At 48.0% G+C, this 17,252-nt stretch overlaps 1 protein-coding gene across 1 annotated transcript in view; it reads right to left on the bottom strand.

Moving 5' to 3' along the window:
- Positions 1–17,252, bottom strand: part of TCERG1L (transcription elongation regulator 1 like) — a gene marked incomplete at its 5' end in the record, with an annotated part of 91,039 nt that overhangs the window by 35,042 nt on the left and 38,745 nt on the right. The window contains one exon of the mRNA XM_026851568.1: positions 3,544–3,669. Coding sequence (XP_026707369.1) covers positions 3,544–3,669 — 126 coding nt within the window. The remainder of the gene's footprint in view (positions 1–3,543; positions 3,670–17,252) is intronic.

Consider the following 17,252-nt stretch of genomic DNA (forward strand, 5'->3'; position numbering starts at 1 on the left):
TATTTCACCCTGTAATGAGTGTCTGCATCCTGCTTTGACCAGTTCCGCTGTGCCCTGCCAAACGCTCTGTCTCCCCTCTTAGAACAAGTCTCCTTGAGCAGCGTTTTTTTCCTTCTGCAGCGATCTCTTCCCACTCACCCCTTTATTTTTCTGGAGATTTGTAATGGGATCAGTCAAATAACAAGGATGAATTCTCGGTCTGCTGTACCATACCATGGCTGTACGCCTGGTGCAGAGTTCAAGGACAAACTCATTTCATTGCTGGACTTCTCAGGCACAGCCCCCACTGCCCCACAGATGCTGTTCGCCCCTACCCTGAAAACAGTTCCTTTGTAAAAGAATGAAAAGCTGAAAAAACCCTACCGGCATATTCCCTCAGTGCAGGAGGCACCACCCAAACCAGCTCTGTGCATCCCCTTCCCACAGAGCTGCAGAGGCAGGAGCATCCCTACGGAGCAGCATCAGCTCCCAATCCCACTGGGCACAGCACGGGGCCCCTGTTCACGCGCCTCCTCCCACCCTGAGCATCAGGCAGCTGCATGCTCTTCAGCAGGATATTTCTAGCCAGTTTTGCATTTTCCCCTCGTTTCAGCCACTGGACCATTTCTCAGCATCACTCTCCAGCTGTTTCTGCACCTCTGCAAGCTGGCCTGGGCTAAGCCAAGCTCTGAGTCAATGACCTTCACCGATTCTTGACAACCTTCCTTCCTCTGCTCTTTACATGTGATTCTCCTTAAATATCAAGGCATTTAATGGTCTGAGCTTCGCATATCTATTAAATGATGCAGAGCTGTGTGAGAGTGGTGGTTAACAGCTCCACCTCTCTTGTACCTACTGCAAGGCAAAAGAAGTCAGATTTGCACTTGAGACGGGACTTTTCCAGCTTCCAATACAAAATAAAGGCTTACTAGAAGCCAGGACCATTGCAAAATTTGCTCCTTCTGCTCCAGAAAATGTTATTAATTTTGTCTTCAGAGAAAGATGGATTTTGTGATGCCATGAGCAAAATCAACTGTGCAAGCCTCGCTAGGCACTCATTTTCTCTTTAGGAGCCAAGTCAAAGAAATGGTTATCTATACTGCAAACCAAAAGCGTGCCCGCAACCACAGGAACTCTGTGTGCTGGCTTAAGACACTGGTGTATGTACCGGCAGCAAACCACGGTGGTACACGTGTGTTAAGGTGCTCCACACCCCAGATGTAAGATGCGTGGCTTGACGTGTTGGCATTCCAGTTGTCCGCCCTAGTCCTCTCTTTCAAACAACGACCCTGTGTTTCAGTGCTCCCGGACTGGAGACACTCATTGAGTAAATTTTTCATGGTGCAAAACTCTTAAAGCCAAAATAAAACATTGCAACAAACTCGGAGGATGGTATCTTCTGAAGCCATCTCCCCACCGCAGCTCTCCACCTGGCGACTCGGAGCTCGCCGGTGGATTGATTTTGCCACCCAGGCACTCGAAGGTCTCAGCTCTGCAGCGGCCAGGAGGGAGCTGCTCAGCCCCGGCCCCCCGCCACCCGCTGACTCGGGGACGGGTCACCCACAGGACCCTCTCAGGTTCCCAGCATCTCCCAACAGCTTCCCGGAGGACACGCTCGCTCTTCTGTGGCACGTGGAGGCTGATGTGTGAAAACGCCTTTGGTACCATCATCTGCTCTTAATTCTGATTCCTACTTTGTTTTTCCACTGGAGATAACGACAGTTTGTAGCAACCTATAGGAAAGAGTGTGATCTCCTCAGAAACACTAAAGAAAAATCCACACTGTATTTAAGTGAAATTACCATTTTTCTCTTAAATGCAATTGGCAGCAAATCAAAGACAACAAAAGGAGGAAGAAGTATTTTCAAGAGAATGCTGGAAACAAAAATATAATGTTCATCTTAATTACATTACCCATATGCAGACAAAAATGTAACAGATGCTCTTCCAAAGCGATGGCCTCCCAACAGCATAGCCACCTGATTTAGGCCACCTATTGACCAAATGCCAGGCTGGCCTGGCCATCAAAAGTCAACAAAAGACTCAATACAGTTAAATCCTTATTCAGCGCGATGGATAAAATCAGGAGTGTTTGTTTTCAAGTCTGGCAATAAGAAGATTATGGAAGTTATTTGATATGAAATATAAAAGAAACCACAATTTCAGCCTTCAACAAGCTGCAGATCAGCAGGTCCCCTGCACAAATCCTCGTCTTTCTGTCCCCGTGTTCTTTGAAGAGCTTCACTGTTTCTTCCATCTCACTTGCTTCTGACAAGGAAGCAAGTCAATACAATTCTTGGTGACTTTGAGGAGTACGCAGGTCTTCAAGCACAATAACTGTGCAGATGATAAAAGTAGGCGCTTACCAAAAGCAAACCAAACCAGACAAGAAACTTTAAAGTGAAGGATGTCAAAAGAGACGTGCATGAACTTCCCTTCAGTTTTAAGGTGTCTGTGTCATAAAATTTTCAGCAATTTCCAGACAGAGCTGGAATACTCAGTGACATAATTCAATCGGAGGATCTTATTCAAGACAGGTACGGCAGCAGGCAGACCTGCTTCGGAGGGAGCCTCCAGCTCCACTTACAGATTTGCCTAGCACAGCTGACCACAAAAGTATTTTACGAAACTTTTATCTCAGCTATGGGTAGAGCCAGCGAGCCTGAGGTACCCACGAAGGAAATGGCTTAGCTGAACAAGGGAGAGCTTCTATACCAGAAATCTCTACATGAACAAAGTACAAATACATTCATCTCTAACTCTGCAACACCTCCACAACTGTGCTAATCCCTAGGCGTGAAGGATCAGATAAATGATGCCTGAAGGGATACCTAGTAATTCCTGATAAAGGCTGGGTTTTTCCATGGAAGATGGCTGGGAAGGTGCACGCAGGACCCAGCTCTGCCCGAGGAACAGCCCATCCAGCCCCACGGCAGCGTCGCGGTTCCATTAACAGCGTTCCTGACCTCCCAGCCACGGTACCGTGAGAGGGATGTCTCGTCGTTAGGAAAGACGTTCCCAACTCCCCTTCAAAATCCGATCGCTCTTTGACTGAGATTTGCCACACGTATGTGTGAATCTGAACAAAGCCACCAGACTCCCTCCAGCCTTTGGGAACAGCACTGCCCCTTCTCTCATGACAGCACACGCACACATTTACATGACAGTGAATAAACCAGTTTTATCACACAGCACAGCATAAAGCGTCCTCGGAGGCTTCAGCCAACGAGGCTTCACGGAGCAACTATCCAAAAGATAACCACATCATCACTGCAACGCTCCTGAATACCACTGGCATGGGAAATAAAAAGCCCAAGGACGTTTCAGAAATTTGCCTTTTGTATCATTAAACGCAAAGCTACTGCCAACTGCCAGAACGAGTAAACAGGGTCTGAAACACTGCGAATACGCTCGGAATTAGCTAAAGCAAATGTCACGAAATTTGAGCCAATTTCTTAAGGGTCCCCCATTTCTATGCAGCATGGAAAGCGTGGTTTGGTTGGAAGTGCACAAACATACAACATATGCTTCAGTAATATAATCCATATAGAAACATAAGCACACCTGTTAATGTCTGATCCATCAAATTGGTTGCCATGAAGGTCACGGCCGGTGCAGACACAGCAGTTACCCGGGTGACTTGCGTCGGCATCAAAGGACCCACATGAGCATCCATCCTGGAGGCAGAACCTGCATTCAAACCAGAAGAAAACCTTTTTTTCTTTTTTTCCCAGTAAACAAATACGCCTTTTAAAAAAAATTGCTTTTTTTTCCCCAGCTGTATTTCACAAAACGCTCTTTTAACTTCCTGCTAAACATTCTTCCTCTACCCACTTGCACAGTTAAAACAATCGGGTTTGGGTTTAATTGAATTACTGGTCTAGTCTGGCCACGACGGCCACTGGCTCTCAGCAAACAAGCATCGGTGGAAATTTTAAATTGGTAAAAAAGCAGCCCTCAAAATAAGAATTTGCAAGGATACATTAATGCTTTCAGAACAGATTACAGCAAGATCAGTTCTCTCATGTAAGACTAAATAACACACCTCCAGTTTCTACTGTTAGCCATCGCAGAGTCTTTGTGTCCCACTCTATCCACGGGAAATTATTTTGCCGATAACGTAAACCAGCAGCTTTATCCAAGGGAATCAGAGTCAGCTCAGAGAATTCACAAAACAGAAAATCACTAAATTGCTCATATACGTGATTCGTGATAAAGTAGCAGTCCAGTTCTGCTGCTAAAACGACGCTAATTAAACCAGGCTACTTAATCCTTGAGGATTCGTGGCTATTGCTGCATTTGAGGTCAAACCTTCTGCGCGTGAAAACTTTTTTTGGAAGCTGAAAGACCCTGACCACGGCGTCTCATTTCAGACACAAACTCATCGGCAATCTCCGCAGCCTGTTTAGAAGCCACCACCCCAAACCTGGACTGGCAGTAGGGCCTATCCCTGGTTTCATGCAGACCCTGGGCATAGCATCGTATTTCCCAAGCGCGACCCACGCCGCAGAATTTACTGCCCTTCTGCTTCGCTAACTCCGCGTGTGCTATCAAACACTCCTCATCCCAACTTCTCTGCATTTTGCGGTAATAGGGATAAATTCTAAAACCTTCGTGCTGTTATTAAAAATAAAAAAGTCTTTTGCACTCTCTAAACCTCTGCTTGATTTTTGTTTCTCTGATTTCACATGCCAAAGATTACAAAACGTACCTCCCACCAACGTGGGGACACCGGTTGCTTTTTTTCCGATGCAATTATAACATTTTTCTCACTAAAAAAGCCACTTTTCCTTCCTCAAAACTAGTCCTGGGTATCACCTGGGCTGGCGATGACAGGAGAGGGTGTTTCCTGATTGCTGTGGTGGGACCAGCACAGCCAGGCAGCGGTGCCCTCCCGTCTGCAGGCAGAGCTGTGCCCCCACTCGGAAAGGCACCCTGCACAAAAAGGGGGTGCTCAGCAACGATAACAGTGGTGGTGCTAGTTATGCTAATGAAGCGTGCATTTGGTGTTAGGCAGACAAAGATTCTACTGAATATAATCTGAATTACCTGTACGAGCACAATAAAATGCACACCGTGAAATTTACAGTGATTTTTCTTCTCTCCTCCACCCCCTTGACTCCCACCCCAATGACCAGGCAACAACAGCAGAAGCCAGAAACTCTCCAAGGCAAATCTGAGTATTTTGCAGTAGATTTTTCCAATGAAGAAAAAAAAGTAGAAACTGGGACTACAGAAAACCTGAAGACTGCCCGGCAGCATGTCCCGTTTCTGACTTCACCTTCGATCCCGAAGCCCTGAGGTTCCTGCACCGCCCCAAGGGCCCCGGTGAAACCCGGGGATCACGGTGCTGTTTGGGAGGGTCTCCTGCTGGGCCAAGCAAGGTTCAACATCTGCTTTTGCCCAACGGGAGGCAAAAATTCCACAATTACTACTGCAACGGGGAAAGTCCATGTCTTCTACCTGGACCTGGTGACATTGTCCACAGAAACACAAGTCCAGCAACTGTGGGGTTATGTCCCTTCCCAGTCAGAGTCTTTTCAAAACTGCCATTTTAACGCACTTTCTCACATCATCAGGGACGTGTTCCTGAAGCAGACTGGAATTCAGGCTATCACCAGACTTTGTGAGATTCACCCTTATAACAAGGAGAATTTAAAACAATCGATTTTTAAAGGAATATTTTATAACAGAAATGGATCTAAAATAATAAATCTTATGAAAGAAATAACATTTTCTAAAATTAGAAAGTCATATTCCTACAGAGGATTAACCTGGCTAGAGAACCACCCAGGGAAAAGTAAAGCTTGGCCAAAAAAAAACAATTGTTGGAAAAAGTAGGAGGTTGATAAAGCCTTAGGAGCCGGGGCCAGAACACCAAGTCAATCAATGTTCAATAATGCATTTGCCTGATACAACTTGGTATTAGCCAGGGTATCTTACAGATGTTACCTGGTAAAGAATGATTTATTAATTTTATATGCAAATAAAACACCTCGGAAAACCACGATCCCCATCCAGCAAGAAAAAAAAAGAAATGGGTTTCCAAACGTGCTGCATGGAGCAACTGGGAGGACAACTGCAATTTTTCCCTATGAACAAGTGGAAAAGGATTATTAGTCCCAATCAGGTGAGGGGGGGATCCCCCCATTAACCTCTCCCCTTCACCCTCTCCCCCCAGAGGCCCTCCAAGCCCTCGCAGCTCAGAGCAAAGCCCAGCCCCGGCATCGCCTCTCTTCAGGAGCTGGCAGCGTTACGCAGAGCAGCCCTGAACCTCGGGCTGCACGGCTGCGGGATCAGGCCCAGGGACAACCGGAAAGCCACCTTAGATGAGTATTTTGCAAACAAACCCCATTTGCGCCGTACACCCAGGAGCATTTTTATATACTCATCCACACCGGCCCCGCAGTTATTCCACAACAGTACATCACATCCCTATGGTTTTATTTTGTGAAAAATCACAAGAACGTAAGAAGCATGTTTAGTATTTTTATGGGCTTGCTCCCACCCTTCAGCCCTCACCTGCGCCTGGTACATCCCTCCTAGGCCCAAGGTTAACTGGCAAACCACCATTGTGCCAGCCAGCTAGTGGAAGGGGCAGAAAAGAGGGAACAAGAGGACAATGCCAACACTATTTTACCCTTCCAGGCCCAGGGGAGGTTCCTACAGGGCAGACGACGGAGAAGACCACACGTCTCAAGGCACATGTGAAAATATACAAACAAAACATGGATTTTCTTAAGCCGTATGTGTACGTGTGAGATGCCCCGTCTGCCCCGGTGAGGGAGAGCCCTCCAGGGACCTAGAACAAAGCGAAATGGGTACCAAGAGATACTCCTAGATCGTTAATGTCAACCGAGAGGGGAGACAGCAACAGCGAGACCTCTGTGAGCCATGAACTGTCCCAACGAAGCAGCCCCGTGCTGTTCTCTCCTGGTGGCCTCCTCCCCGGATGGCAGAGCACTGCTGCCAGGGACCCCTCCTGGGGGGCACGGGGAAAAGGAATTGCAAATAGTTGCAGGAAAACCACCAGAAAAATGAAACGTTTCATTATTTCTCTCTTGGTTTGTTTTTTGTTGGGTTTGTGTGTGTGTGTGTGTGTGTGTGTGTGTGTGTGTTTTCTTTTATTGCTATTAAGTCAGAATAAAAGAAATTCCTGCAAGACACGATCAGCAGCACGATAAAGAAATTACCCTGTGAGGTACTATGATAAATGTAATTCATACTGGCTTTGAAGAAAGAATGATAAATAAAGCATTTATACAAGAGGAACAGGTCAGTGCGATGTTTGTTGTGCTACTTACAGCACAATAATATAACTGGAGACACTTGTAACTTGGCCATCTCTAACAAGACACTGAACCATTTTCCAGCTCTTGACGATGTTCGGACCTCAGGCAATGACAGTTTCTTTTTTCTGCTTCTGTCAAAGCCCCTGGCAAAACTATTAACTTTGATGAGCTCTCTGGATATGAAGAAGCGCTGAAGAACCATCAATTCCAACACTGAAGTCTAAGGTGCCTCCGATTACAGGGAGCAATCCATGAAACTGCAGAGTCACTATAGCCCCTCCAGTTTTACGGAGATGCCCAACAGGACACACATGTGAACGGACTGAAATTCTGGTTTCCCTATCCTTGGAGACCATTCTTAAGCTGCTAACTTAGATGTGCATTACTACACAACTAATTCCATGAATAATATTTTATAGAACAAGAGTTGTTTGATTTTGGCTTTTCTCATTAATGACAACAAAAGGGACACTTCCACGCTATCGCTTCCAGAGTCAGAGACAGATGAAAATCTCTTTGAGAAATGCTGAGTTGATCCAAATTGGGCAGCCGAGCACCACAGCTCACACCCCTGCCACTTATCGAGGGCTGCGGAACCGTGCAGGGGACAAAAACAAAAAACAAAAAAAAAAAATATCACAGCTGGCCCCAAAAAGGCCCATCCCATGCTGGCCTCCCACAGCCGCGGGAGCCTCCCACACCAGGATGTCGGCCGCGCCACGTGCGGCCCCTACCTGGGCTACCTGTGCGGCCTGGGCAGGGCTCACACCCAAACGCTGAGGCTGAGAGGGACGCCAAGTAGATGTGAGCTCACCTTAAGGTGTGCCATGAATTTCAGTGCTTTCAGAGTCATTTTGGTAACGTGCTTAATTATCTCCCTGTCGTCAGACACGTAGCACTTGAGCTCTGCTCGTTTCGCTACCCCGGTCTATGCTGCATGGAGAAACCTGACTTCCCAGGATATAATTTCATCTGCTTCTTTATGTTGATTTACTTTCACATGCAGGAACAATAAAATTATCAGTGCATCTTTTGATGTGATGGAAGCAATTAGCTCACAGCTCCCGTCCCTACCGCAGTCAAGCATACACGTATAGACACACATATATATTATTTCATACATGCAGATTGAGTTCAACTGCTCAGTTTAATTATATCTGACGCTCACCAAATACATTTGAATGATTTAAGGTGATCTTAACCTTTAAGGAATAAATATTTATGCTTTCTAGTTCCTTGTGCTCGTAAAAAGCAGTCTTTGCAATAGGGAGATTTGGAATATAAATAAACTCTGTGGCCCGAGTTTAATGTCACGATGCAATATAAGCTTTCAGTCTGAACTGAACATAACCTGGGCTGGAATCATACCTCAGCGTGAAACCTAGCACCCGCCCACACATGCTCGGTGCATTTTATGATTAAGTTGAAGGCAGATTTTACTACAACAATATTGAGGAGGAGAAGAGAAAAAAAAAAAAAAAAAAAAAAAAAAAAAAAAAAAAAAAAAAATGAAGTTTCTGATTATTGTTAGAGCCAAGGAGCCCTGACTAGCAAATCGTGCGTTTTGAGAACATCTGTCCATTTTTAAGATTATTTCAGTGCAGAGGCATTTTACTGTCGCTTACAAAACACAAGCAACCTACGTCTCGATTTAGCTGCAGCAAGGACATTGCAAGGACAGAGGACGACAACAGCAGAGGAGTGGAAGGTTCAGAAACCTGAAGATCCTCTTGCAAGCGACCGGCCGCCCTGCTCTGCATCCCTGATGAGCAGATGCTGATTCGCATGTCTGGTGATGGAGCCCAGAGGGGAGCTGGGGGGCCTGAGGCCCTGCTGCCGGGGGTCCGGGGGCTCCATGCACCCACCTTGCTGCTCCCCACGAGCCCCCCTCAGCAAAACCCTTCCCGAGGCGAGCGGGGGCAGCGCTGGCGACCAGAGCACGGCTCCCTGGCCACAACCAGCTCCAGCCCCCGGGGAACATCTTCCCTCCCCCGGCAAGCGCAGCTCAGGGAGGCCAAGTCCCACAGCTGCTCTGGTTGCACTGGGAACGGCTGTAACGGACAAACCCCTCACCCGGCCAATCCAAAGTGGCATTTTTATGCCATTGCTGAAGCACCTGAGGAAGGGATTGGGAAACTCCCCATCAAAAACTGACTGACTGTGTCTCACCTCCAGCACAAACCACCATCCCCAGGCACGCACCAGGAGTCAAATTAAATTAGGTAGTAGATTTCTCTCAGAAAAGACAACTAACTTTTCCACCTTTGTTATTTCTAGCAAAGAGTATTTAAAGGCTATTTCATTTTTTTACCCCGTACCATACAGACAGATCACCGTTGCCAGCTCCCTCCTCTACTTGCTCGCAGCCAAAACAGACCTCAGGAGAGGGAGCAGATACATTACTGATGCTCGTGACCCAGTTGAAAGGGATAGGACAGATTTTCAGGGCAAAACTGTTCTTTATAAATGTTTACTCTGCGCCTCAGCAGAGCCATCACCCTGTTACATGTCGCAGGGACGTTAACGGCCCGCGTTATCGGGAGTCAAGCTGCCCACAGCAAAACAACATGACGTGGGTCCTGGACGGCACCGCAGCTGGCTGCGGCAGGGGAGGCTTCCTGCTCCTGCTGTTAATTTTTAATTCTTTCCTTTTCCAGTTAAATCATGGCACTTCCAACATTATCTTAATGCTAGGTTAGCAGTTCAGTGAGGGTTTAAGCCTAATCTTCCTCAGTGTGATTCAAGGAGACTTTAACAGCACTGCACACAAAAGAACAGGGGCCACAAAACTTATTTTAACATGCTCCTCTTGAAAATATTTGTAGCAGGGGCCTCATCTTACCCCCAGTGAAGTCAGCACAAGTCTCTCTGTTGAGCTTTACGGGTGCGAATCACGCTCCTGAAACCAAAGCTTTTCTTCCCGCAGCTCACTTGCCCCTTGCAAAGCTCTTAACACATTACTGGACACCACGGTTTGTCACTTGTGTGTATTTTCACTAAATGTATCTCAGAACTTGTCTTCCTTACCAGCTTTGTAAGACTGCCCCACAAATGGCATCAACTGTAAGAGCACAAGATGCCCAGGGGACACAGAGCCAATGCAGCCCAGCCTACCCGGGAATCCAGCAGGGTAACAAATTTTAGAAGGTCTAAAATTCCATGGGAATCGATCAGGGTAACCTTTATAAGAACTTCTAAAATATAACTACCCAACCAAAACACTGGTTTGGTGAGAAACCCACAATGAAATAGGAATTGTGTTTCCTACAGAGAAGGGGCGGAGGCACTACCGGCCCGGTACCACTCCCCGTGTGCCCGGGAGGCTCCGAAGCCACGGGCTGCCCTGAGCGGGGGCTGTACGGACGCACTGCAGGGCAGGCAGTGCTCTGCCGGCCGCGAGGCCGTGCACTGAGGGCGGTTACTGCGCTGCCATCCCCTTCAGCGGGGAAAAAACTAGCTTCTCATTTCAGAACCTGAATGGTTTTCATACACCTAAAAACATCCTTATTCCATTCATCTCTTTCGTCTGCTCTCACCTTTTATCGCATCCTTCATATCTGCCTGTAGTTACATATTTGTTTCAAAAGTACGAACAACACATTTAACTGAAGCACTCTTTCTGTACCAGTGGGATTAGATGATTAAAGAGGAACACAAACCAGAGGCATTTTTGAGAATATTTATCCTGTTTCACCTGAAATAATCCATCTGAGGATAGTTGTTAAAATCTCACGAACTCAGACTTTGCCTATCCATCTGCTGGTTTGCACACCTGATCGGTTACAGGAAATAATGTATAAAAGTGAACTTTCACCCTTCATCCTGAGCATGATCCCTCCTCCCAGCCCCTCCGTCAGAACGGTGACCAGTTCACCCCCAGCGAGGGGCACCCAGGACAAGTAAGCCAGGCCACCATCCCCATAACTCATGCGTGCAAAGACAGGGGATGCTTTCGTTAACAGCATATACAAAAACAGTTGGGGTCATAATTAATCAAGATTCCTCCTGAGCATTGGGAATTAGAAGTCATCTAATTGATTTCAAGACCAACTAACTTCCATTCCAGCAGAGCAACCCCAGCAGGGTGCACCCACCATGAATCAAAATCCCCCTCCAATCTCCATTGGGCCTATTCCCCTTAGCTGGTTTACCTTTAGAAGATTGTTTCCTAGGGGAAAAAAAAAAAAAAATAAAATAAAATTATTCCCCTTGTTATTTTTCACTAATCTGCCTGTATTCACCTGTCAAATTCTGACCTGCCACAGAATCACAGAATCATCTCGGTTGGAAAAGACCTTGAAGATTAACTGGCCCAACCATTAACCTCACACTGACTGATGAGAGAAACTGTTATGAGAGAAGAACCATTAAGAGAAAAGAAAGAAAATAAAGAGTGTTTATTTCTACAACAATGAAATCACAGCAAACGTCCTCAGTAAGTCCCAACAAAGAGGAGAAATGCAAATGAATAATTCAAAGTGGGAAGGCGGTGCCTGGGAGGAGGAGGAGCTGTGTCGGAGGGTCCCACAGCCCCTGTCCCAGGCAGCACTGACGTGCTCTGGAGGGAAGTCACTGCTGCAGGGACCCATTCCCATCCATCCCATCTGCTCCCAGTGCTGGTGGGAACTGCCAAGGGAAAGCCCTGCACGAGAACGACACCTTCTGCGCTGTCACCAAAACAGGGGAGAGAAAACCCCTCTCCAGCACGGTACCCCAACACTCACCCGCTGAGCAAGGAATAAAATGGGGTGAAAGAGGTGAGACACTGATGGGAAATGATGCTGTCCCATAAGGGGGTGCTGCTGATGGCACCCACTCCTTACCCGTAGGAGCCAGGCTCTGCCGGATGCCCCGTCACCTCCACAGGGTGTTCAGGGCAAAGCACCTCAAGAGTTTTGCTGGTTCTCCCCAGGTTTGGCAGCCCTGGCCTCTGCAGGGTGGAGGGAGCAGCTGGGACCCCCCTGCCCCGGTGCTGGAGAGGCTCCTGCCCTCACCCACACTTGGGAAATGGAGTCAACGCCTGTTTTGCCAATTATAATATCAGGCCTAGCATAAAGGACACAGCCAGCTTAAAGATGAACCAATAACCAGATTGTATTTGACACAGAAGGGTCAGTCCATGGGTGAGCGCTGGGGGTACAAACCAGTCAGTCAGGTTATACAGAATCGACATCCATCCCACTGACCCCAACAACGACACCGCACGACCAGCGATGGGTGGGATAAATGGTGACATGCATCTCCCATAGAAGGGACGGGAGACAACCGAGTCAACAAGCCCAACACATCAGACCAAGGAAGCCACACACGGAATCTCACACAGCCCGCGTTTACAAAAGCCAGACCTGCCTGGAGCCCAGTCCCAGGGAGGCGGGAGGTCCTTCCCCAGCAGGGAACTCTGCCCAGGGCACCCACCTCACAGACAGATCCTGCCCCTCCTGCCAGGGGTCCCCGCTGTTATCCCCAGTGGGACACCTGACCTTGGGTTACTCACTGCGGGACCCCTGGGGCTCCTTTACCCAACGGCTCTGTCTGCCAGGCTGCCCCACGCTGGGGGGAAGCCTAAAGGGAAACTCACCCCCCTTGGGAAGGGCTGGGGGAATCACCCAGGTGTCAGCCTGAATGTGGGGTTGGGGTTGAAACCCCGGCATTTCAACACCACTACACTTGAAATGGCAGCTCAAGAGCAGCACCGGGATGGAGCAGAAGGCAACTCCACCCCGGGAGGGCTCAAAGCAGGAAACCACAGCAAAGCAGGGATGTGCAACACCTCTCCATCCCATCACAAACCAGCTTTTAAACACAGAAGCTTCATTGCCTGGGTGCGTTTCAAACTAATTCTATGATATTTTAATACAATCAAGATGCACTATGGACGCATTTGTTATTGAAAAACCATCTTCAAATCGGGTAAGTTATTTTTCTGCTGAGACTACTGTCCAAGTGGCACCCACCATAAAGTCCACTGCCTTGCAGCATTTTTTTCTTTCTTTATCTCTGCTGCTGAGAGATGGAGATTACACATAGGTACTACATGTTACTGAAAAGCTCTTGTCAGAGCCCACTGGAGCTGACAGGAAAACACCAACAGCCTCAGGAAGAAGACAGAAATATCTGCTGCTTATTCACACCTTAAATAGCTCAGAAACAGAAGATGACAAAAGGAAAATACATTTTAGCACCCTTGAATATCAGCACATCCCCTCTACGGTATGGCAGCCCCTCCCAGTGACATCTGTGCCGGCGCTGCCCAGGCGACGACCAACAGCCCCAGGACACTGGCCACGCACCACATGAGCCCCAGGGAATCCTGTCGGGGTTATCCCTCTCGGTCTGCAGGGCTCGGGAGCTCAGCCTGGAAACTCCAGGCTGCCCGCTCCTGCCCCTTCCCAGCTTCACCCTATGCCAGAGGCAAAGGCCCAGGAGATGGACATCGTGTGTGGGGCAGCCGGAGACTGAGCCCCCCACACACACCTCCTCCGCGATGGCACCTTCCTGCCAGTGCAGCTGGTCTCTGGCATGGCAAGATGGGAATTTTGTTCCCTTTCCAATAATATTTTAATCTATTCTAGCACCTTGTTTTGTTCCTGGAACACCAGTGTTTTAATTCCTCTGCTTTGTCAGAAATGTGATTTTCTTCCCTGTTTTATGCATATTCATTACATTCTGCTGTGCACAGACAGGATCACCTTTGCTTTCTAAAGACAGCGAAAATTTTCAGTGGTGTAAAGCCCAAGAACATAATTTTCAGAAGTGTGCCCATGACCAAGGAGTAAAAAACCCATTAACAGTATAATTTTGTTGACTTCCAAGTCACTGATGCAACGCTGAAAATCCCACACTCAATAAGGAGCCCAGCAGGTACTCCAAAATATGCTTATTTCTAAGTCAAACCTGAGCCACAATGATTCTTTTTTACATCCAAATTGAAATGTAATGAGATTGTATTAACGAAGAGCATTAAATATTCAGCGGCCTGGCCCTGCTCGGGAAAGGCTTTACCTTACACTTCCAGAGGGACCCGCAGAGCAATGCTGACGTAAGGCAGGCTTTGGGCTTTGCCCTTTTGATACCGTTTAGAGGAATTCCACTTCTGCATGGAAAAAAAAAAAAATAAAAAAATCAAACAAAACCCAACCAACCGACACCAGAAAAGCCTAAAGCAGAAAACAACCTATAAATATGAAAGAAAACGCTAATATTGAGTCCAAACACTCAGAAGAGCTTTCTTCACAGCGGCAGATCAAGCTGCTCTTCCCTTTTTGCGGTGAGAACCTACAGAAAGCAAGTTTGGGGAGCAGAGCACACTCCTCACAAATTTGCCATCAATTCACATTATTTCTTACTGATAATAATGTTGAATCTGTACAGACTCGTGAAGCCAGATGCACTTAGTGCTGTAAAACTTGTCTCAGAGATGAGAAATTCTGGCACTGAGCACACCAAACCCTCCCCTGTCGGAATTTTACACAAAGTTTTCCTGGGTTCTGTGGATTTTTCAGACTAAAATCTGGGCTCAGCAAAGGATGGAGTGCCTGCTAATCATCTAATGGGATGTAACATCAAATTCAGAAAAAAAAAAGTTAACAAACCAAAGAAACAACCCTTGCACACACCTGAAAAATAGCCACAAATGTACCAGGTGTGCTGCAGATGGATAGTGCCTGTGGGCTGCATGGAGACCCCTCATCTGAGAGGTGGTCTTCATTCACAGATGCAAAAAAACCCTCCTCCATAAAAACGCTGCAGCAGAGCAATGAGCCTCCCTGCCCAGCACCCCGCTCCCAGCCACGGCTGACCGCCAGTGCTGTGGGAAGAGCCTAGGAATGGAGCAAGGACATAGTGACAGACAGGGAAAAAGCAGAAGAAAAAAAGCACAGGGAAGAAAAAAAAAAGCACAGGGATAGCATATTTCACTAGGGTACTCTTCCAACGCTTCAAATACCTGTGGCTCAAAGGATTCAATAAACCTCAACGGGCATTTTGTCCACAAATGTCGCTAGTAACTCTTTTGCACCCCTCGAGATAAACCGAACAGAGGCTTTTGCACTGGCAAAGCTCTTGAGGAAGGAGTTCCAAATCTGCTGTGTCTTGGTTGTTTAACACCTGAGAATGTTGTGTCTTTGTGAGAGGCTGATGCTCACTTACACTTCCCACACCTCCCATGACCTTACAGACCTCGGTCGTGTCCTCTCCCACCCTGCTCTTTGTCCCCGTTCCAGCTGAAGGGCGCAGGGTTGCTTATCTGTCCCCGTGCTACCCTGAACGCTCTACAGGCGAAGGGTCAACTACTCTGGGTAGAGAGAGAGATATACACGTACAGTACAGACAAAAGGCCACTGAGTGACTCGAGCGTGGCCAGAGAAGGGCAACGGAGCTGGGGCAGGGTCTGGAGCACAGGTCTGCTGGGGAGCGGCTGGGGGAACTGGGGGGGTTCAGTCTGGAGAAGAGGAGGCTGAGGGGAGACCTCCTGGCCCTCGGCAACTCCCTGCCAGGAGGGGGCAGAGAGGGGGGATGAGTCTCTGGAGCCAAGGCCCCAGCGCCAGGCCCCGAGGGAATGGCCTCAAGCTGCCCAGGGCAGGGTCAGGCTGGCTCTGAGGAAGGATTTCTGTGCAGAAGGGGCTGTTGGGCGTTGGAATGGGCTGCCCAGGGCAGGGGGGAGTCCCCGGGATCCCTGGAGGGGTTGAAGAGTCGGGCTGAGCCAGCGCTGAGGGATCTGGGGGAGTTGGGAACGGTCAGGGGGAGGGTCATGGCTGGGCTGGAGGAGCTCCAAGGGCTTTTCCAGCCCAGATGATTCTGTATGGCTCATTCAAAAATAATCAAACTACTGTAACCCTGCCACATTACAAACCTGGTTTAATGAACAGCATTAAATTGTGAAGGAATCTCACCCGAGTTCCTGGAAACTGCTGGAAGGAACAGAAGACTGAAGAGCAGATGAGTGAAGCCACGCAGTAAGCAGTTCCTCAGCGGCAGCTTATGAGCACGTCCGCAGCACAGCCCAGGCACGTGCCAGGCTGGTCCCGCTGGGGGAAGCCATCGCCCTCCCCGGAGGACAGAGCCATCGCATCACCGACGCCGGGGCAGGGAGGAGGAGAGGTGCCCGTGCCCGGTGCAGCATCTACGTCCCAACGTTGGCTGAGCGATTTTACAAGACCCTCCTCGCTGCCTGAGGCACTGAGCTCGAGGCATGAAGCCCAGGCAGAGCTCTTGTCTGATTTGAGAAATGTCTGTAATACCCGGCTGCGGCCGGGGGCAGGCGGTAGTTTGGCGCTAACTCTGGGGAATGAAAATCCAATGCACGATGCTGACGGGAAACCACAGCTTGCTTATAAAAATCATCGACAACATTTCACATTTAACTCATTTCTATTGTCTCTCTAATTTCTCCTGCGGGATCTGGACTTGAATTGAGAGAAAGAAAGGGGGGTAAAGTTCAAAAATCATGAAAAGGAAGATAATAACCTAAAGAACTGTGTAACTAGGATTAAGCAGGTCGGGCAAGAAGCATTAGCATGAGCCCACTACCCGACATAAATCAAGCCCAGCAGAGAAATGCAGACTTTCTGCTGGCGAGGAAGGTCACAGGCAGAAGAGCCCACTGGAGGATGGTCCGGTAATAAGGAAACAGAATAAATCCATATCTGGTCCAATTCTTTCATTACTGAAATATTACTTTGGAGGACTTTGCCTGTTCCCAGCCCCAGGGACGCTCACTCAGGACGAGGCGATGTGGAACCTTGTCATCCTGCTTCCCCACGAGGACACCCCCTTTACTCATCGCGGTCTGGCCAAACTGGTGTCAGCAACACGGAGGATTAGTTTGTCAAAATTCCTGGACCATAAATGGGTAGTTTAGTACTGAAAAGAGGAGAGCAATTAAATTAATAATTTCAATTGCTGTGCCTAATAGCCAGTAACAGTCAGACGCAGAAACACACCAATTTATTTTTATTATTGCTGTTATCATTTTATGACCCC

The sequence above is a fragment of the Athene cunicularia genome (genome assembly GCF_003259725.1).
Source record: "Athene cunicularia isolate RWA chromosome 6 unlocalized genomic scaffold, athCun1 chr6_part1, whole genome shotgun sequence".
Lineage (NCBI taxonomy): Eukaryota > Metazoa > Chordata > Aves > Strigiformes > Strigidae > Athene > Athene cunicularia.